The sequence below is a fragment of the Rhineura floridana genome, chromosome 1, assembly GCF_030035675.1.
Source record: "Rhineura floridana isolate rRhiFlo1 chromosome 1, rRhiFlo1.hap2, whole genome shotgun sequence".
NCBI classification, from domain to species: Eukaryota; Metazoa; Chordata; class Lepidosauria; order Squamata; family Rhineuridae; genus Rhineura; species Rhineura floridana.
Window position 1 is genome coordinate 189,369,907 of NC_084480.1, and position 22,508 is coordinate 189,392,414.

The 22,508-nt window shown below is 43.8% G+C and overlaps 1 protein-coding gene and 1 long non-coding RNA gene across 7 annotated transcripts in view; one reads left to right on the forward strand and one right to left on the reverse strand.

The window, feature by feature from the left end:
* The window catches only part of LOC133366532 (uncharacterized), a 31,843-nt gene extending 24,271 nt beyond the window's left edge, over window positions 1-7,572 (forward strand). For all 3 annotated transcript variants that reach the window (XR_009758439.1, XR_009758434.1, XR_009758433.1), the window contains one exon: window positions 4,414-7,572. This is a non-coding gene — a long non-coding RNA (uncharacterized LOC133366532). The remainder of the gene's footprint in view (window positions 1-4,413) is intronic.
* Window positions 1-18,706, reverse strand: part of RETREG1 (reticulophagy regulator 1) — a 53,919-nt gene extending 35,213 nt beyond the window's left edge. Inside the window, exons 1-3 of one of the 4 annotated variants that reach the window (XM_061589709.1) lie at window positions 18,416-18,706; window positions 5,849-5,955; window positions 5,349-5,379 (exon numbers count right to left, since the gene is read on the reverse strand). In XM_061589709.1, the coding sequence (XP_061445693.1) occupies window positions 5,349-5,379; window positions 5,849-5,955; window positions 18,416-18,705 (428 nt within the window). In that variant the 5' untranslated portion in view covers window position 18,706. Of the gene's footprint in view, window positions 1-5,348; window positions 5,380-5,848; window positions 5,956-17,496; window positions 17,734-18,415 lie in introns of those variants that run through there. The other 3 variants (XM_061589719.1, XM_061589736.1, XM_061589728.1) reach the window with 3 other exon arrangements.
* Window positions 18,707-22,508: the final 3,802 nt, after the last annotated feature.

The following is a 22,508-nucleotide window of genomic DNA, read 5'->3' on the forward strand; positions in this document are numbered from 1 at the left end:
TGCCCTTGGAGAGGTGTTGAACCTTGGTCCACCAGCGGAAGGAGAGACGCAGTGCGGGGCTCAAATGAACTTTGCGATGGTTGGAGCTGGCAATGTCCTTTTGAAAGGGCAACAGAATCCATTGAAGGTGCCGAGTGTGAGCTCGAGCCCATGGCACAATGTGGATTGTAGAGATGAACATTCCGAGCGCTCTGGCGAGAAGCATGACGTCTGAGGATGTTTGTTGCATCAGGGACCTTGCGATGCTTGTGATGGCAGTGATGCGATCTGGAGCCAAGAATACCATTGCCTGCAGGGTGTCCAACATTGCCCCTAGATGTAGTAGGCGTTGGGTTGGTTGGAGATGGCTTTTGTCGAAGTTGATAAGCCAGCCGTAGGCCTGCAAAACATTGAGGGTGATCGTTAAATGATGATGAGCCAGCTCCTCAGACTTGGCCCGTATTAGCAGATCATCCAGGTATGGGTAGAGATGAACCCCTTGGGTCCGGAGATAAGCCACTAGGATGAGTAGCACTTTGGTAAACACTCTTGGAGCAGAGGAGAGGCCAAATGGCATCGCTCTATATTGAAAGTGCTGGTGGCCAAAAGCAAACCGAAGAAACTTTCTGTGGGCTATGCAAATGGGCACATGGAGATACGCTTCCTTAAGGTCGATAGAAGCCAGGAAGTCTCCTTCATGCAGACTCTCCGTAATGGAGTGGAGTGATTCCATTTTGAACCTGCAATATGTTACAAAACGGTTGACAAACTTGAGGTCCAATACCGCCCCCCATGATAGATCTCGTTTTGGCACAGCAAATAGGAGGGAGTACACCCCTTCCGACCTCTCAGTTGTGGGGACTGGCTCTATTGCCGCTATGTCCAAGAGGTGGTGTATAGCTGTCTGCATGATTTTGTGCCTGGCTGGTGCCCTTGGGCAGGGGGACGGATGGAATCTGTCTGATGGGGTTGCCCAAAACTCTATGGCATAGCCATAACTGAAAAGCTCCCTGATCCAGGAGACCGTAGTGAGGCGCAGCCAACGGTCTCCAAAATGAAGTAATCTGCCACCTATGGGAAGTGTGTTAATACTGCTTGCGTTGGCGAGGACCTCCCCTATATGAGGACGATGAGTTGCCCCTGCGCCCTTGGTACTGACCTCTGCCCTGGAAGCGTCGGTTCCAGGAGCCCCTGAATGAAGTGGGGTCATAGGATCTGAAGTCGCGGTCTCGTCCTCCTGGCCGCGTTCCCCGAAAGGGCTGGTTAGTACGGAAGGAAGGAAATTGCCTGAAAGGCCTGTGGTCGGTGTTCTTGACAGTGGCCAGAACCGGTTTGTGGGCGTCTTTGGGATCAACCAGCACTGCCTTTAGAGCTTCCTCGCCGAAAAGTAAAGATCCGGAGTAAGGAGCCCTGGACAGATTCATTCTGGCCGCTGAATCAGCCTGCCAGTGGCGAAGCCAAAGGGTCCGTCGCACGACTATCTGAGCCGTCATGGCTCGTGCCCCCAATTGAGTGGCATCCAAGGTGGCATCGGCCACAAAAGCTGCTGTCTTACGCAACTTTATCAGTGACCTTCTGAGGGCGACAGGATCAGGGTTAGTATCCTCTAGCAGATCATCCAGCCACATCATAGCTGCTCTGGAGAAAATGGAGGCCGAAGCGGAGGCACGCATGGAGAGGGCAGTGGCCTCGTGATTTTTGCTGAGGGAGAAGTCTATTCGTCGCTCAGTAGTGTCCTTTAGTTGGGATTCCCCTTCCCTGGGCAAGAGAGAACGTGAAACGAGGTGAGTGACTGGTTCATCTATGCCAGGGACGTCTAACTTGGTGGCAAAGTCCGGAGCTAGGGCGTAAAACCTGTCAGCCAGGTTCTTGAAGCGGCGAGAATGGAATGGGTGAGCCCATTCTTCAGAGGCCAATTTGGCAATCGGGTCTGGCACCGGGATGTAATGTTCAGTAGGTGCAGGGGATTTGAGAACCTTGGCCCCTTTGATAGCTGGGGTGGAGGAAGTTGAAAGCGCAGTCTGGAGACCAAGGGTATTAACTATCCTGCGTGCCAGGGGCTGATAGTCTGAAGCATTAAACAAGCGATACGATGTATCCTCCTCATGATCTGAATAGTCGCTCCAGTCATCTCCTTCAACATGGTCAGTGAAGGTTGACTCCTCCGCATACGAGGCTTCGTCAATACATCTGCCTCTGGCTACATCAAAGGGGTTAGGTGAACAGGAAGGATGAGCTTCATGACATGCACGTTGGTCCATGTTGAGTTGGGGTATGGCAGGAACTTGTGGTGGTGACTGCATTTGGGTGAAAAAAGCCAGCATGGCTTGAAGTTGGGAGAGGAAATCAGGGGATGGCAGCAGCCCAGTTGTGGCAGATGTTTGTGCCTGAGTGGCTATTGGAGCAGATGTTTGGGACGGTAAAACGGAGGGAGGCTGGTTAGGCGAAGGCTGAGTGGGGAAGCCAGCAAAATCTTCCTCGTCAGAGGAAGCAGCAGGGGAATGAAGTATATTGCTTATGTGTGCCTGAGTTGCTGTGGTAGTGGTGGGGGTTGGCACAGAGGCATAGCGTGGCCGCTTTGGTTTGCTATGGCTTGAAAGATGTTTTGTCTTAGCCATTGCTTTAACATGCTTAGGCTTAGTCGCCTTAGAGTGTTGCGGCTGGGCTGTTTGTGACATGCCTGGCTGATCTGGCATCATATTGGCTGATTGCGACATGCCTGGCTGTTCTGCCATCTTATATTAACTTGGGTGCAGTACACGGCCACAGAGGGGGCAGGACGTAAAGACCTGAACTGGCACAGTGTACGACCACAGAGGGGGTAGGATACACTGGCAGATGGCTAAGTGCATGGCCACAGAGGGGGCAGGATGCACTGTGGTATCAGCGTTAGAATAATATAGGCTGTATAATATAGGCTGTATTTTAGGCTTGGTACACGGCCACAGAGGGGGCAGGATGTACAAAATATAGTTCCGATTAGTGCTGTAGGCTGGATTTAGGCGTGGTACACGGCCACAGAGGGGGCAGGATGTACAGAATATAATTCGGATTTAATATAAGGCAGCCACTGAAATTAAAGCTCCAGCCCTGATAATACAGTCACAGTAAAGTTGTGTGAGTCAGCCACTGAATTAAAGCTCCAGACTTGAGGTACAATCACAGTAAATTTGTGTATAAGTAAGCCCTTTGTAAGTCTGTCTACAGCCCACATACAACTCACATACAGATAGCTTGCAGGGAAGGTATCTGTTGGTAAATAAAGTGGTAACAAAAAAGGCGGGAAATTTGAATCCAAACAAAAATGGCGCCCGGAAAAAAGAGCGGGAAAAAATGATCCAAAAATGGCGGAGGGAGAAGAAGCAATGGCGGCCATCTGGAAACGAACTGGGGGAAGGGCTGCCCAGCACAGTCTCACAGGAGGAGCCACGGGGCCGATAGCCACACTCGCGGCTCTAAAAAACCCCAAGGAAGAGACTGCCGAGAGAAGCCTGAGAGAGCCGAATCAACAGGCTCCGGAGAGGTAGGACCCCGGCAGGCTGAAATTAGGAGGCTGGAAAAGAGGCAGGGAGCCGCAGCCGCAAGCTCCCGCCTGGGAGAGAACCGCAGCCGCGGTCTCTCCAAGAGCTCCACAGAGCGCGGCTTGAGACAGGAAAAAACGCTACGGGAGAGACAAACGTAGAGAACCACAGCCGCGGTCTCTGCTGAGCTGAAAGGCTCAAAAAACTGGGAAAATTGAAGGGTCGGGAGACGGAGGCAAAAAACGGCACCGAGCGACGAAGCTGCCGCAGCCACAAGCTCCTGGAGGGGGAAAAAAGGAGGCTGCGAGAGCCGGCTCCTAAGCGAGGGAAACAGCGGGCCAAATCGGGAGCTGCAGCTGCAAGCTCCCGCCTGAAAGGCTAGAGAACCGCAGCCGCGGTCTCTGCTGAGCTGAAAGGCTCAAAAAACTGGGGAAAACGGACCGGGTAAGGGAAGATCCCCTCCAACAATTCTCCAGGAGACACAACGAATTAAAGACAAGACAGAGGGGAGGGAGAAGTGGAATTACAGATAACAACCTCCACACACTGTCAGACAGACACACAAGTAGACACAAGAAACTTAGCTAAGCTACGCTATCTGAGAACTTGTTCGTACGAAGGCAAGAATGAACTGGAGAGTGGGAGGGGCCTGACGCCCCTAGTCTTGACTTCAAAAACATTCTTGCCTTCGCACGATAGGTGGAACTATTACTCGCAGTGATGGCCCACCTCCTATGGAAAATATGTATTGTATAAAAGAATAAAAGATAAAACAATCAACTGAAGAGTGTCCAGTATATGAAAAGTATTAGGAAGCAACATTGTACAACTGTGGCATGGACAATATTGATTTTAAGATGTAAATAAACTCTCCCATTTTTTTCTTCATCCTCCCTCCCATCCCCCTTCCCAGCCCGAGCTACAGAGTACCAAACTACAAGAAGGACAGCAACTATGGCATACATGCGTACGCAATTCAAGCAAAACTTAGAGTCGCAATGCATTTTTGCTGTTTTAGATGGTACGATTGAATGAGCACAAACTCACTCAACTCATTCAAGAGCCACTGTGGTACAGTGGTCAGAACATCGAACAAGGCCTGCGGAGAGACCTAGGCTCAAATATCCAGTGAGCTAGGGTGGAATTACAATGAAATCAGTAAAACAACACAATAATCTTGTTAATATTGGTTCAGAGATATTAAATAAAGGGAGCTATGTGACAGATATTATTTATGCTACTGGAGTACTAAGATCAGATTTTCAGATATAAAAGCAGCTGAATTTTCCAGTAGCAGCTGGGTCCTACTGGGAGAAAGAGCAGGATATAAATCTAATAATAAGTAACAATAAATAACTTAAAAAATTAAAATCAAACTGAGCACTGGCTATCAAAACACTGAACATTTCAAATGTTGTAAGACTACACCAAATGGTGAATATTAACAAATGAACATTGAAAAAATGAACATGTCACAAATTAAAAAGATGACAATTTCCCCAAAAAACATCCAGCGGGGTGCGAAGCACAGCTCTGGGGGACAGTGTTCCCATTTGCCCCCCCCGCTACAGGCCTGGTTCTAGGTCATACTTTTAGTTCAAGTGGACCAAGATGACTAGAGTCTGCAAAGCTCTGGGATCGGCATGACAAGAAGAACTTGAGTTCCTTGGCAAATTAGTCAATGTAGGACGGAGAATGTATTTTTTTTAAAAAAAAGACCAATAATCTAGACAGCAAGTAAGATCCAGAGGAAAAGTGCTTAATGTCCTCATATCATGATGAAGTTCCAATACTGAGTAGTCATCAGCAAAATAAGGAACTTGTCATGCATCAGACATGAACGCTTACCGGTCAGTGAGGCTTCTCCATAACTGTGCCCCTGAAAACAAGATACGGATGAATAATCAATACAAGACATTTTCCACTATGTGATCCAATGTTTATAGTACCTGTATATGATATCCTCTTGTGATAACTAAGTTATAAATACGCAATATTGGAGCCTGATGGTCTAGGCCTAGGGAAAGAAATCCTATCCTAGTGTCCACTTTTGACCCCTCAAGCAAGCCTATACCACTACTCTGGAATGTAGTCTTCGTCTATATATTATGGGAGACTATCACATCTGAAAACTTTCAGAATAAATTAACCTACATAATAAGAGACAACATTCAGAAAGTCTTTCCTTAGCAAGTGAATAATATTACCAACCCACTTTTCTACTTAACATAATGCCCAAGGAGGTTTCCCGTAGTTTCTAGTACCGCAGTTAGGAGTTTAAAGGGATATTGATACGTTTCCGATATATTTGCACATTAGGCAGATAATGAAGTATGGTAGTACCTTACCTCTTTCTCTAGATAAGACCAAATCCTGCATGATCTGCATCATTACAACACCAAGGAGTACCAGTGAAACAAGATTTAACAGTCTCCAAGGAGTCAATGCAAGGAACCTAGGGGGAGAATAGAACAATCCTGTTACTGTGCAGATATATAAAACTTCCCTCATCGCATGAAAGCACTAGATCAAGTTGGGCAACTTATGGTTATAGCAGCCTTTCCCGAGCTGGCACCCTCTAATGTTCTGGACGCCAACTCCCATAATCCCTGACCATTGGCATGCTGTGTGATGAGGATGGGAGCTGGGGTTCAAACATATGGAGGGCACCAGTTTGGGGAAGGATGCCTCTGAAGTTGCAGAAAGGCCTATCAGGGTTGATCTGAAATTAAGGAGTTAGATGTACACTAGGCCATCATTATCACCATATTACAGACTGGGTGGCCTGGAAAAAGCCACATCTTTTCAGCCTCAACTTCCTCCCCAGTCTGAGTTCGTGGCAAAAGTGTGATGAAGGTAGAGGCTCAAGGCTGGCAAGTCTCGACAGAACTCTTAACCACTGTACTACACTAGTTTTGTTATGACTCACCAGCCAGGAGTCTCTACCTTTTGTGGAGCCCCAAGGAAGCACCTGTCTCACACTTTTGCCATGAACTCACAGGTAAGCCACATCCTTTTAGCCTTGATCCCCTCCCCAATCTGTAATATGTAAATAATGGCCTACTATACATGGCTGTTGTAAGGATACCTGAGATAATGCAAAATACTTAGGAAAAGGATGGACTAGTACTGAATATTATTATTCTGGTGAGTGGGAGGAGAAGGGGGATTGGTCAATGCAATACTAGCTGGCACCAACTGAGATATGTCACAAGAACACCCCAGCCTACACCCATGTATAAAAGGCATCTTGTCTTTCAAACACGAATTAGACTTTTAAAGTTTCTATCTTTATGACTTCACATAAAAGCACCACACATTCTTGAGCAGCCCTCGCTGGCTCTCATTTCCTCTCCTCCTTCTGTGGTTTTTCTCATTTAGATTTATACCTTGCTCTTTCCTCCCCCCCAACCCCCCCCTCAGGTAGGTAACCATAAAGTACAGGTAGTCATACCACATTACTAGCACTACTGTAATGGCAAAATGTAGACTTGGCATATACAAGAAGACATCACTTCAGGCTTGTGTACGATACCTGAAGAATCCTAACCCCCCTCCTGTTCTTCATCCAAAGTCCTCCTTTAGGTCCCCCTCAAACCATACGAGTTTAGGTGAATGGCGACTAGGGGGCTTTCTTAGTCATGGTATATCAAACGCTCTGCTCTGGGACTCTTGCCTGTTGACAATGCAGATGTCATTCCAGTGTAAGGCAAAGGCTTAAAAAAAGTCTAAGCATTCTAGCATGTGGCATAAGCTGCTATGGTTTTATCTGGTTGTTCTGATGAATTTATGTGACAGCTGTTTTCTGCCATGCCTATTTTTGATGCCTGTTAAAAAAAAAAAAGCTTTTATTGGTTAATTTTTTGGGTAAGTGGCATTTTTTTCTTTAATTTGCATTCTACTCCAAAGAGCCATGTATTGAAGGGCAGCCTAGGAATCAGGCAAAAAAATTTGTAGCACAAATCGTATTGACTTGATACACAATGCTCACGACATAAGAGCACAAGTTATTTATTTGTTTATTTATTTATTTGATTTATATCCGAATCTTCCTCCCAGCAGGAGTCCAGGGCGGCAAACAAAAGCACTAAAAACACTTCAAAACATCATACAGACAGACATTAAAATACATTAAAACAAAACAACTTTAAAAACATTTTTTTAAAAGCTTTGAAGACATTTTAAAAAAAGGTTAAAAACATTGTTTTTTTAAAACAAGGTTTAAAAGCATATTAAAAAGCATTATTTATATTATGGTTATATTATTTGCAGGCTCGATAAACATTCTTCCGAGATGGGAGAGCTGGGCTACATGCTGTGCTGATCTCCCAGCCTAAAATGAAGACACAGCCCTACCAGCCTGAGAACTTCTGCCCAACTGTTCTCTAAGTCCCTTCTCGGTCTCTTGAATACTGTAGAGTTTCTTCCCACTGGCTGCCTCTAGGAGGTAAGAAAGGCAAAAGAGGCTTAAATAGCAGCTCCCTGCTTGCCTTTCCCTGGGCACCCAAGAAGAAGAGAGCCCCAGCTGACTGACTCTCTCTCTCTCACACACACCCCTACCTACCTACCTTCCTTGAGTGACAAAAGGGAAGGGGTCCTCATCCCTGGCTTTCGTTTCTATTTGTATATCTCATGCAGCTTCTCTTTCCTAGCCAGCAAGAGAGAAAAGAGAGACTAGAAATTACCCTTCCCTTCAGGAAAGAGCTGCTTCCGACAATAGTATGCAGCGGCTAGGACTTCTTTTTCCCTTGGATGGGGCTGGGGGGAGAGAAGAGCCATAGGGCAAGGCTACTGAAGAGCCAGCAGCACTCTGAGCCTTTCCCGCCTGCAGAAGCAGCCAGTGGGGGAAAGCCTTCAGATGTCTAAACAAGCAAACAGCTGCGTTAAAAAGCCAAAAAGCTGTCGGGTAAAATGTGGACACCAAAGACACCTGAAGTGGGACACTGTATATAGATGCCTATATCAGAATACCTGAAGCCTCAAGGCCTGGCGGGGAAGTTGGAGTGCTTGATGCTAAAGGAGAACATAGATCTAATAGGCCCGGGGGGGAAAACAGAAAAATTGGGGGGAAAGGAGGGGAAAACAGTTTCCTTCCCCCCCCAGGCCTTCATATCGGAATCCTGGTAGAATGAAGGAAATCAGCGCAGCAGCAGCCCTGGATACAAATTTGCCTATAGGAAAGACAGAGAAGGGCATAGTGGTTGGGGGGAGATGTCAAAGAGGCCACCGAGTCTAACAAACTAGAACTCTATAAAGAGGAACAGGCAGGATAACTCTGTGTAGAAGTGTCAGTCACAAAAAACTATTTAGTATTAGGGACATTTTATTGCTCCCCTGACCAAAACACCGTCTTCAGGTGCGAGAATATCATGGCCGCATTCAAAAGAGAAAGTTTTGTAATAATCGGTGTCTTCATTTACTCTCGTATCAACTGAATGAGATATATGCTTGAGTCATTGGAAAGCAATATTTCTAGAATACATGATTATGCCTTGAAACTGGTCACAGTACCCATCCTGGTGGTGCCCAGGACCCAATACAAGATGCAAGTGTAGTGAAATAAGCTGAGAACAGTTATCACAGTGCAATCAAACTCAAAATATATTTCCATGAAAAGTTGCCAAGGAAGCCTAACACAGTCGCACTTGATTTCAAAAGATAAGTCTCGAAATTGAGGGGATTAGTTACAAGGGAAAGAGAGAAGAAAAAGTAATTCTCTTTCAAGATGCTTGGACATAATTTTAGTAATAGATGCTCAGCTAGAATGTATGCCACACGTAAGGAAAGGCACCATAAAGTCCAAGAGGATGTCAGTGGAGTTAACAGTCAGAGGCAAAGAAAGCTATAATAAGGTAAGAAGGCTTCCTTCAGTTTGGTTTCTATCCAGCCTTTCAATCCAGAAGGATCCACAAAGAAGCTTATATAAAATATAACTGCATCACATTAGGGTTGCTTCTACCACCACCCCTGCCCCCAATAAAAAAGCATTGATTTGGGATCCCTTGTTGTATCTGTCTTCATCACCTTCCATCTCATCTCACTGCCCATTGTCTAGCCGTGTTTCTCTTCCCCCCTTCCCCCCTAGGACCACATGTCTTTTCAGTCCTAGGGTAAGGAAGAAAGCCAGGTGGAGCAGCTGCATCTCAGGTGAAAATGGAAGCATTCCTCAAATAAGAAAAACAAAAAGGAGCATGAACTGTTTTTAAATATATCAGAAGCAGTAAATCAGCCAGAGTGGCAACTGGACCATTAGACAACAAAGGAGTACTAGAGGATCATTTATTTAAATATATTTATTTTATTTAAATTGTATATTTATTTTATTTAAATTTATTTTAAGTACTTACATACCGGCTTTCAGGGAAAGCCCTCCCAAGGAAGCTTACAAAAGATAATTAAAATCACAGAATCATCAAGTTACAAAAACTAAAACCCCAGCGATTTAAAAACCAACTCAATACATTTTTAATAAAATCCAGATTGAAACAAATAAGTTTTAATGGTCCATTAAAGAAAAACTGACAAAGTTGTAGCCACGCTTATACTTGTGAGGGAGGCCCAAAGATATGGGGCCACTACTGAAAAGGACCCCCGGGTCTAAAAGGTACTTGCTGGGAAACTTGTAAGCAGTAGTTCACATGGGCACAAACCCTTCAAACAATCTAGGTTGTTGGGATGTTAACGGTCAACACTAGCACTTTAAAACCTTTTTATACTCCCAGGCATTTAAATTTTTTTTAAATATTCTATTTAAAATTTTTTGTTTTATAGTGTATTTTAAAACAGTATTTCATTACTGGTATATTCTGATGTTGTTTGGTTTTTGTTCTTTGTTTGTTTTGCTTTTTGATTTTCTTATATTTGTTCTATTCATATATTTTCTTGTTTATCCTCTATATACACCGCCCAGAGAGCCTTTTTGGCTTAGGGCGGTATATAAATTAAATAAAATAAAATAAATAAACTGAGCTCAGAAATGAGCAGAAACCAGTGCAGCTGATAGAGCAGGGATGGGGAAACCTGCAGCCCTCCAAATGTTGATTGACCACAGCTCCCAGCAGCATTGTCAATGATCCAGGTGATGGGACCTGACATCAGAAAACCATTCAGATCCATTAGTCTCTGGGGGCAAACAATTAAAACTAGTCCTCCACCCCTACAGAGCTCAGAAGCAGCATGAAGGTCAAATCTGATCAGCCACTGGTTGGTCCATGACAATGGAATGATTATTAGTCCCCCCACCGACAGATCACCTTCCCACAATCCAGTACAGAACACAAGATCTAGAGCAGGCATCACCAACCTATTGCCCACTGGCAAGCAGGTGGCCCAGAATCCGAGTTCTTTCTTTTTTTAAAGTAAGCCACTAGCTCTCCTGGAAAGGAGGTTATGGAGCAAAATGTGCAGGTACCCTTATACGTGATTTATATGAAATGAGCCAGCCTAGCTGCTCCTGCCTATTAGTATTATTAGCCAATGAGTAAAGTCAGAGCTGCGATTGATGTTTGGCAGACTAAGCTTTGGTTTAGGGTTGGCACTGGGGAAAAACAGGGTTCTTGTGCCTTTAACAGCTACATGGCAGGCAGAAATTTAACAAGTCAAACCTTTTCTAGTATAGAAATACAATTACGGGAAAAGCTTCACCATGACTACTTTCTAATTTTGTGTTATGCTACACCTCCATGGCCACCATTTTGTGACTGGTGTCCCCTGCACTCTCTCAAAATATGAAATGTGCCCTCTGATTCAAAAAGGATGGCAACCCTTAATCTAGCGTACCTCTTACCACATATTTGGTGCCTATAGTCTGAGATAGGTCCATAGTTGTCATGGCACCCATGAAATCCCAAGTCACTCCAGACAAGGTGGCCTGGGTATATTTATTTGAAGTCCCCCAAGAACAAAAGCCTTGGGGACCTCAACATCATTTCCAAGATCACTGCGATCAACTCAGGAAGGGAAACACAATTGGAGCCCTGTCTATCCCACCGCCTAACAGAAGCCTAATTGTTGCTCAAGTTCCCAGTGCCAGGAAAAGATATTCAGAATTCGCATACTGTTGCACAGGGCATCTGAGCTGGCCTTGCAGAGAGGTTTACTGAATTCTTGGTGTCTGCCTTCCCTGCAAAAGATGCCCAAACATATTTTCCCCCCAGGGAGGGCATCTGAAAAACTGGTTCAAATAGAGGCAATATATTTAAATAACTTGCATTTAAAGTATTTATTTATTTGATTTATATCCCACCCTTCCTCCCAGTAGGAGCCCAGGGCTTATAAAATGTATTAACATTTTAATATTGTAAAATGTTTAAAAAGTGTTAACTTCAGATATGTTAGGGGAAATATAATTTGAGTAGTTAATGTACATAACTGGCCACATTCACACAAAGCATCCATGAAGAGGAAACTATGCACATTTCCTTGTCAATAATTATAAACCCCAACAGGCCTTGGAGAATGTGCACATCTCGACTGCATTTCGTACATGATCTGGGCAATATGCACTTTCTCTGGTCAGGATGGATAGTCTTCAAGAAACACATCGCCTCTGCCCCTATCTCTAGTTCAGAAGAACACAACCTGTACCCTGCAGCATATATACTGATGGGATCTGCACTGGCAATATGCAAGTAACCAACCGGGAAAGATCTTGAGGTCATGGTAGGCAGTTCACTGAAAATGTCAAGTCAGTGTGCAGCAGCTGTGAAAAAAGCAAATTCCATGCCAGGCTTGTTAGGAAAGGGATTGAAAAAACAGAACTGCTGGTATCATAACGCTCTCATACAAATCTATGGTGCAGCCACACTTGTGCATAATTTTGGTTGCCCTGTCTGAAAAAGGATAACGTAAAGCTGAGGCAGGTGAAAAAAAGAGGCAACAAACGTTATCAAGAGCACCTACCTTATGAGGAAAGCCTAAAGCTTTTGGAGTTTAAGTGTCCGGAAAAATGTATAAGTGAGAGAACATAATCAATGTTTATAGAATTATGCATGGTATAAAGAAAGCAGAGGGAGAAAGAGAGAGAAGTTCAGTGTCATCCAAAGAAAATGTCTGTTGTTAGGTTCAGAACAGGCAAAAGAAGGCGCTTCACGTAAACAATATTGGAATTCCCTTGCACATGAAATGGTAATGGCCACTGGCTTCAATGGTTTTTAAAGATTAGGCAAATCCATGAAGGATAGGCCTATCAGTGACTATTATCCTCTCCATACTACCATCATGTGCAACTTGACTCTGAAGACATTGCCATTCTGCACACAATTGGGTTCCCCAGAGCTTGGAAAAGTTACTTTTTTGAACTACAACTCCCATCAGCCCCAGCCAGCATGGCCACTGGATTGGGCTGATGGGAGTTGTAGTTCAAAAAAGTAACTTTTCCAAGCTCTGCTCGAATCCCATTGACTTGAATGGAACTTATGCTGAGTTGCAGCCATGACCTTTTCCATTTGCTATAACTTGTCAAGTGTTCAGAAGAATTTGCGATTCAGAGTTTAAATATGTTTGCTGATTTTTAAAAAAAACACCACATATATTGCTTCATGGGATATTTTAAACAAACACATTCTGAAATGTTTATTGAATTAAAAGGTACATGCAAATCCTTTGCTAATCCTTTGCCGCCCTGGGCTCCTGCTGGGAGGAAGGGTGCGATATAAATAAAATAAATAAAATAAATAATGTTCTAAATTTAGCATCTTAAGCTACAATATCTTTGTCCGTACTCTTAAAACTTATTGCTTGAGACAAGAATGATACAAATAGTGTCACATGAGTACTTTATTTCGGTAATAGCTACCGTCTTTAACCTCCTCTAAACACTCATTTCAGTGACCTATGGGATGCCCCACTATAGTATATACATAAATAGTAAGAGTCAGCCACTGGCAGCCCCATCCCCGAGGAAGCAGCAAGGCCGAGGGGAGCTTATTCCAGAAACACAACACTTTTGGAGCCTACCATGGTGAAAAGCTGCTTAAGGAGGCATTTGGAACAGAGAAACAAAAAAAGATTCTGCACCCTCTTGCACTTTTGCTCCTATGCTCTAAATAAGCCTCTTCCAAAGATGCTTTTCATTTTTAAAAATGGCTGAGGGCTTAACTACAACCATCAGCATGTAATGCTGTAGCTCACTCATAACTGCAACGAACTACTATCCCACCACCCCTCATTTTTATTTCTCTGGAAAAATGTCATATCTGGGAAGAAGGGATCTACTATTGTCCTTAAATCTAAGCCAGCTGTGGGGAACCTCTGGACTGTAGGCTTAATTAGGCCCATCAGGCCTTCCCTTTTCGCCCAGGAGGAAGTTTTGGCAAAGCCACACAAATGTTTGGGGGCAGATAAAGATACGGCTGGTCCAAAAGGGTTTGCAGGCACAGATTGTCATCTGATTTTGCAAGCCCCAGTGACCAGCTGATCATTGGGGCTTTTAAAATGCTGTGTGTTTGCCTGCACAATTTTATTTCAATCCACATGGGTCACCTGACCTCGTTGTACGGTCAGGTGATTGACAAGTGGGTAGCCTCGCCCATCTGTCCAACTTGGCCTGCAAGGAAGAGGGTGATAAGGCTGAGGCCTGACCCAGTTCCCTACCCCTGTTCTAACCCACACTATTCTAAAAACCACTACAAAGACATAGACTTTCTATCATTCATTACTTCTCCGGTCCCAGAATTCACAAAACATTAACACTCCACCCACAAAAAACTCCATCCACTGTTAATCAGGAGGCTAAGTGCAACATACAGCATTTGATATGCCTCTTCTCTCACTACCCCACAAACGCAAGTATTCTTCTTAGAAGATCACAGAAATTGGTTTGTAAGAGCTACTTGCCTTTGGCAAATGAGTTGCTTCTTGACAACCCAGCTACAAAGCTTGAGCTGCTCTCCCCCTCTTGGTTTTTGTACACAAATACATAGCATAAGTAAGTTTGGACCAGCATGCTGGTAAGCATTTTTGTGGGTGTGTAAATTGCAAGGCTGTTACAGGACAGGCAACTTAGAAAGCACAAATTAAGGTAAAATGTACAGATGCTTTTTAATACCCAGCTATAAGGCCAGACAATCCAAAGTTACAAAAAAACTTGGGACACGTTAAAAATCCAGGTGTCGCCAGTCTAATGAGTTTAAAAGAAAATTTCTCAGGTTGTGTAGGTATTAGTGGTATGCATTATATGAGATGTAGTGAAAAAAATGACAAAACTATGAATGACAGCAGAAGATAGACAGACCAGAAGAAATGACTACTGAAAAACTGTTCATGTGTACTGATAAATAAGCTGAATTGAGTTCAATGGACCTTACTCTCCAGTTAAGTCTATGTAGGATTGCAGTCCAAAAGAAATGGAAGGACTAGTGGAAAAAGGTTGACATCCATGACATGAAACCAGGCTTGTAAATAGCCCTTGCCTAGTTACATGGCAAGTAAAAAATCATCGCAAGACATAAGGAAACCTTTTTTTACATTGGTAGAGACCTGGGTTTTACCATCTTTTGCATAAGCTGCTATTAAATCAAGAAGCCTCTAATTAACCAATTTCTTGTTTCATCTGAACTGGTAAAAACTGGTTACTAGTTTTGGAACAATCCAGGATATTACACCAACTGAGCTTTAAGAGCCTGGCTTGTTCTCAAGCTGGCAGCTATAGTTTCCCAGTTTGGACTAACTGGGAAACTTTGGTTAATGACAAGAAGTCTTGGTTTATTTATTTATTTATCCTATTTATAATGCACAGTTTCATAAAAATACATCAAAGCAGAGTACAACATATAAAATCAAATCAGTCAAAACAACCATAAAAGTCTAAACAGTATAGTCTCCATAAGACGTCTGAAAGAAAGGAAAGATGGCTCCTGCCAAACCTCTCTGAGAAGGAATTCCACAGGGCAGGGCCAGCCACATTAAAGAGTCAGCCCCTGGTGGAGGCAAACCAAACCTCAGGGGCATGGGGAACCACCAAAAGTGCCCCATCAGAAGATCTTGTGATCGAGGTGGAGCATAAGCTTGCCACAGAGAGGAGCAAAGAGGCGGTGTGTAACTTTATTTACGAATCCGAGATACAACTGCCCAAACACAGCCAGGGTGTCGCAAAGTTTTAATTATATATTATTTGCTCTATTTTAGTCATTTACCATATTTATTTATTGCCCATTTAATAAGTGCAAGGATGCATTTTTAAATCTATTTTAAATCACCATCATAAGATTGACTGTAAGGAACAGCAGCAACTGAATAAAAGCAGCATTAAAAACAGATACCAAAACTGGTACTATAACATCAGACATTAAAATCCTGAGAAAATAAAAAGATCCTTTCTGCACTGTCCAAAGCAAACAGCATAGGCACTAGATAAGGCACCCCCCTCACGTCAGTCGGTAGGGGCACCCCAGAAAGATCCCAAGCCATACTGTAGGGCTTATATCTAGAACCTGGCTAGTATGACATTTTGTGGACTTATTTGTAAAGCTGGTTGCACTACACAGGCCCATCAGGTTCCCCTGGCCTAGGCAGTGTTTCCCAATCTCCCCTCGCCCCCAGACCACTTGAAAATTGCTGAGGGTCTTGGCGGATCACTTGATTTTTCTGTCTGTTGCAGCAATTGTAATGCATTATGCCAGATGCTATATAGTTTTTAATTGTATTTTATTGCTTCTTTTATTTTGTATACAGAAATTAACAGAAATACAATTATAAGTCAAAATGAATATTTAATGCGATGGATCTCCCTTATTCAACCACAGATCCACAGACACGGCACAGACTAGCTGAACAAAGCTCATGGACCAGGTTTTAGGTTTTATTATTGGTGTTGAGATTTTTAATGTTCTAATATAATTATATGTTTTTATTCTGTACGTCGCCCAGAGTGGCTGGACAACCAGCCAGATGGGCAACTAATAAATCTAATAAATAAAATACATAAATGGACCACAGTTTGGGAACCCCTGCCCTTGGAAATCCCTAGAATACTGATTTTCTAGCCATCCAGAGTCTAGTTTCATCACAAAGGATAGAAGATTAAAGAAATCCTAAATTACACTTACCCAGGCCTCAATTAACATACCAGGGATCTTCAAGCTAATCATAAAAGTTCAGCTAATATTTTATACAATAATGGAGCGGCTGTCTAAAACAGGAGTACTAAAAATGTCAAATTTTAACATTAAAAAATGTCAAATTTCAAACATTCTTATATATCATATATATGGAGAAGGATAGATAAGATTTTTTTGTCAGAATTTGACATTCATGTAAAAAGATGGGATACTATTCTACTTTACAGAGAGAACACACCCGCTGGAACAGAAATCTTGGGAAGTGCTGTAAGCGGCCTGGAGTGGTGCATCACTAGAAGGGTGGGATAGAAATTTTTATGTAAATAAAAATCTTTGTTCCCACATATCTGCAAGCCACTCAAGTTAGTACTTTCCATTTAATCTCAGAAAATCTGAATATACATATGGGGCATCACTTTTTCCCATATCAACCCAACTTTACATTCCAATCTGTTGAGCAAATGTATCTGTAATGAAAAGCAATTACCCTTAGTATTTCCTCTTCAGGTCAATATACTAGGGGGGGAAATTATTCCAGTTTCAGATGCCACCTTAATAAAAAGCACATGCTCCCTGTTTTGAAAAACACTTAAGAGCCAAAGGTTAAAATGAGAAGCTGCCTACAACTATGGAAAAGGAGCAAAAGAAATAGATGACAAAGAGACTGGTCTGGACACTGTGAAAATGGGATACAAAGAGCCTACTGAAAAGTGGCAATTTCAAGCATAAAACCAGTTGACTGGTAGTCCATTGCCAATCCGCTACAGGTGAGTGAGAGAGGAACAGATCATGCAACTAGGGATGCTGTTCCTCTACTTTCTGTCTACTTTGCAGTCACCCTGATCCTCAAGGCAACCGCTGTGTAATATTATAAGTTCTACTTGCAGGCACTTCCTCACTATTAGTTCACCTTACACATCCGTTTGAGCTCCACCTACCTTTTAAACATTCTTTAGGTGACTTTGATGTTCCCTGATATCATCCAGCCATAGCTGATTCACCTTCACTCTCTCCAATGCATGGTTCAAAGTCCACTTCATGTGTATTAGTATTTCTTTGCTTTCAGTGGGTATCCTCCCCTAATTCATTTATTCCATGGGTTTCCTTTCAGAAACATTTTGCAGCTACACATAAACAAACAGGGAAGGAGGATCTTGCAAAGTGAATACCTAGGATCACAGCAGTGACGAAGTGCTCAGCAGCTGTTACACTGAAACAGGAAGGATGGCAGAGCTTAACTTCTTGTTCTAGGACTCAAATCTAATGTGGATGATATATGCCCTCTGCATCAAATGCTACCTCGCCCCATGAAGAAATTATGGCTATTCAATACTGAGGTAAAAGCATTTCTTCCCACAATGCCATAATTAACTCATGGAATTCTATCACAGGATGAGGTGACAGCCTCTAGCTTAGATAGCTTTACAAGATTAGACAACTTCATGGAGAACAGGTACACCTAACAGCTTAGCTAATCACAATGATAGCAAAATTGAAGCATCATGCTCAGCTAAGTATGCTTCAACCCAGGCACTGGGGAGAAACATACAGAGGAAGGGGTCTATCCTTTTCATGCCTTGCTTAAGAAACGTCTTATCTGGAGCTGCTAGCAACATTCCTAGATTAGAAGCAACATTCGGCTCTTCTAACATTCGCTTTGTACATGCTCAAAGGCACCTTTTCCTTATAACTTATTTGCATTTTTTTTTCAAACGGAAAAGATCGCCGGGAAGAGCCAAGGCTCAAATTAAGTGCTGATCGAAAGTGCGCCAGCGAAGAATCAGGAAAAAAGAAAGATGCTCTATATGTTGCAGAGGAGTAGCGCAAAGGCTTGGGATGGGTGTCTGTTTCTCTCACCAGAAGACCAGGTTGGCGCAGAGGAAGCCGGCCAGGATGCAGAACGGCGTCTTCCAAGTCAGGACCTTCATCACGCACCAACGTCCACCGGTAGGCTTCGGCTCATCTCCCTCCTCGTTCTCCGCTAGCCGTTCTCCCTCCTCGTGACTCGCTACCAGCTCTACCTTCTCCTTCTCATCAGCCATATCGGATAAGGTGACTAACATAATAAAGAAACGAGAGGAGGCGAGCCAACTGAGGCTTGTGTACATCCGGGTACAGACACGCCGTCCCGCCTTCTTGGTCGCCATTAACCAATAGGCGCTTTCGATGGGGCTAGAAGACGCAGGCGATTGGCTAGTTTGGAGCAAGGCTCTCCAAGCGTTCAGAGGAGAACACTGAGGAAGGAAGGGGTTAATCTAGGAAAAACTGGGTATGGCGAGGCAGAACGATTTGAGCGGAGTAATAAATTCGAGAGATTAGCGCATGCGTATGTACTGAAAGTGAGAAGGCGGTTACAGTTGTGAGTATGGTGTGTTGGAAGATACCATCAGTAATTTAAAAAATCCATGGTCGAAGCTGTGCTTTACGCATTAGGAATGCCTTTAACGAGGCGGGGATAGTTTATAAGTTCTCCTGAGAGAGAAGGACTCGCTGAGGGACCATAGGATAGCTTCAGTCTAGTCTAATATACCAAATAAAGCGTTGGAAGAGGCCTATACAGCCATCCAGTCCAACCCCCCTGCTCAGTGCAGGAATCCAACTTAAAGCATATGGGACAGGTGGCTAGCTGGGGTGTGGTGTTCTCCAGTAAAGGTGGGAGGATGGCACACCTAAGGGACAGATAGAACATGTTTTGCTTTGGCCTATATGCGTGCCATTGAGAGGAATCCCTAATTTTATGTTTGCTTCTTGTGCCTTACGTTTCCTCTTGTACTGTGAGCCACCGTGTTTGGAAAACGGAAATAGACTGCCTTCGAGTCGATCCCGACTTATGGCTACCCTATAAATAGGGTTTTCATGGTAAGCGCTATTCAGAGGGGGTTTGGATGTACTATTAACAGGCAGCACAGTGGTAAGCGTTTTATTGTATTTTAAAAACAGGATGGGGGGAGGTGTCATTTGGATTTTCTTGAACTGGCATCAACATGTGTTGGGTTATTTAAAGTGAATTTTAGCAACAACAACAACAAAAATTTCTCACCAGGAAACATGCAGGTTCCTCAGCTCTTTTACGCAGGAAGCTGCCTTATTGTCAGCATCTCGCTCAAGTAATGTCTACGCTGAGGGGCAGTTGCTGTCTATGGTTTCAGGGAGGGGTCTTTCACAGCCCCATCTGGAGATGCCAAGGACTGAACCTGGGACTATTTATTTATGTTATTGAACAAAATTTATATACCACTTGATTGTAAAATAAATAAATAAATAAAAACTCTCTCTTAAGTGCTTTACAAAAAACATTAAAAAGTATCAATAAAGCAATTAAAACATTTTTAAAAACAGTTAAAACAGTAACTTCCTAAAAAGAGTACTACAAATCAACATCTGTGTGTCTAAGATAGGCTTGCCTAAACCAAAAAGTTTTAAGCAGGTGCTGAAAGGAATACAGTGAAGGTGCCTGCCTGATGTCAGTAGGCAGGGAGTTCCAGATAGGAGGAGCAATAGGAGCTGCCACACAAAAGAATAATTTATTCCAAATGCAGAAAAAGTATTATGTGGCAGCACTTGTAACAGTGCCTGTAACTTGCTGCATGGAAAGCAGATGCTCTAATGGGGGGGGGGAGGGGAGCAAGTGAGATTCTGTGCATTTTACTCAAAAGTGTGGGGCTTACTTTCATTTGAGTGCATTTTTTATTCGAAAATGAAGGAGGGGCAGGAAAGGATGGTTCTGAACACCTTTTTTCACTTTAATTTACTGTGAAGCTAAGTGGAATCCTATGCATTTTACTCAGAAGTAAACATACTGGGCAGTGTGATTTGCAGTTGGCTCTGGCTGGTGAATCTCAAGGCTCTGGCGATAACAACAACAACAACAAAAGTAGTTCCCACATGCTAAAAGTCTGTCCTGTCCTCTGCATTATACAGGTTGTACCAAGGCTACATTTCTTCAACAGTATATTCTTGCAACTCCTTGTTAATCCGAGAGGGGGTGGTCCCTGGCTGCCTGAAAGAGGAGGTAGTGAGACCACTCCTGAAGAGACCCTCCCTCGACCCAGAAAATCTTCATAACTACAGGCCGGTAGCCAGTACCGCCCCTAGGCACTGGGAAGCGGGGCAGTTGCCCTGGGCCCCGCACTTTGGGGGCCCCTGTGCTTGGTGATTTTTTAAAATATCTTTTATTTCTGAATTTATAAGATGTGCGAGTAGGTGGGTGGGTGGGCGAGCGCAGAAAGCCTGTTTTGGTGAGGTGGTGCGAAAGAGGCGGCTCAGTTCTTGGGTGTCAAATCATGAGCGGCACTGACTCCACGACAGGGCCTTGCCTGAGTTCGAGCCTCTGGCCCCTGCTGCAAATCCTGGAGGACCCCGCAGCGGTGGCGGCCCCTCCCTCTCTGAGCCGGCGGGGGTGTTTGGCCTCTGCCCCGGCCATGGCTGCTGAAAACAGCAAGCAGTTTTGGAATTAGAGCTTGAAGCTGCTGGGCGGGTGAGTGACTGAATGAGGATTGGTCTGTCTCTGGTATCGATGCCGACTAAGGCAGACGCCGATTAGCGGTGCCGGTTTTAGCGGGTGATTCTCGTCGCCATTCATTTTTGAGAGATGCTCGTGAGGGTGCATGGCTCTCTTTCTGCAGCCGATTAGCAGCCCCCATCTAGAGGGAGGAGGACAAGGGGAGCAGGAGAAGGACTGAAGTGGGATCTCCCTGTGCCTGTGAGGTGAAGCTCGGGATTGGGGTCATGGCACAATCCCTCTCTGCTGCTATGGCTGCTGGCCCCGTTAGTCAGCAGCACCTGCAGTCTGAAGGACTTTGCTAGCCGGAGAGGCGAGATGGGCCTTTCGCCTGGCAGGTGGTCATGGGGGAAGTACTTGATGGGCTTCCACGTTCCTTAGCCTGCCCTGGGGGACTACTGCAATCATCGATGCCCCCGTCATCTCCTCTCCTGGGCCATTTGTCGTAGGAGCCAGCCAAGGTTGCTCAGTGGACAGGTGCACTGGGTTCCTACTTTGCCCAGGAGCAGAACTCACTTCTTCATTAGCATAAGTTAATAGGTGTACGTCTATTATCTTACTTAGGGTAGTGCTTATTGGCACTGAACACTCCAGTAAGAGTTATATCAAAAACCAGATCGCCAAGAGAATAAGCCATGCTTTGAAAAACAAACACCAACTAATTAGGCCTATTGTAAAAACAGCAGCTGATAACCTTGTTCTTGTTATAAGCAGAAGGTTCTCTGAAGAACTTCAAGACACAAGGCTGGCTTTGTAAACATGGAAGCAGAGGTCTTCAATTTCCTGAGCCTTTTTTTTTTTAGGAAGCAACATCAGATTTCTTGGCACTCCCCACCCCAAGCTGAAGTGGGAGCTTGCTGTGCTTAAATCATAAGGTTCCCTCTTATCTGTTTGCTTTTAGAATGGTAAGAGGGGTGGTGGCATGATTTGGCCCAAGTTGGGGAAAGTCAGAGGTAGGAGGTTGTGGATTTTATAAAAGCCCCCTCTTCATTTCTTCCATAATTCAGCCATGGGATATGTGTATCCTTGTATAAAGGATAAAACTTTCAGTGGAGAATAAGGCTATCAGTTATGGCTATATATTGCCGTCAGCATTGGAGCCAATATACCTCCTTTTCCAGTTGCTTGAGAACACAAGTTCAAGAGTACAAGTTTATGAGTCTAGAAATGGAAAAGAATGCTCATAATCAATACACCACTGTGTTCATTGGTGCTTTGCAAACTTAAGAAATTTGTTATTATAGATGACCCTATATTTCATCATCAGGAAAAAAAACAAAATACCAGCTCATCTAGCTTCAGTTTCCACACTGAAAGACACAGGCAATTGTGCAGGAGCTAGCCATATATTGCAAGTGATGTCCAGTTTTTTCAGTATTTTTCCTTTGCGGTCTTGAATATATAAAATCAAAACATAACAGTAAAGCATATATGATAGCTGCTGTTATT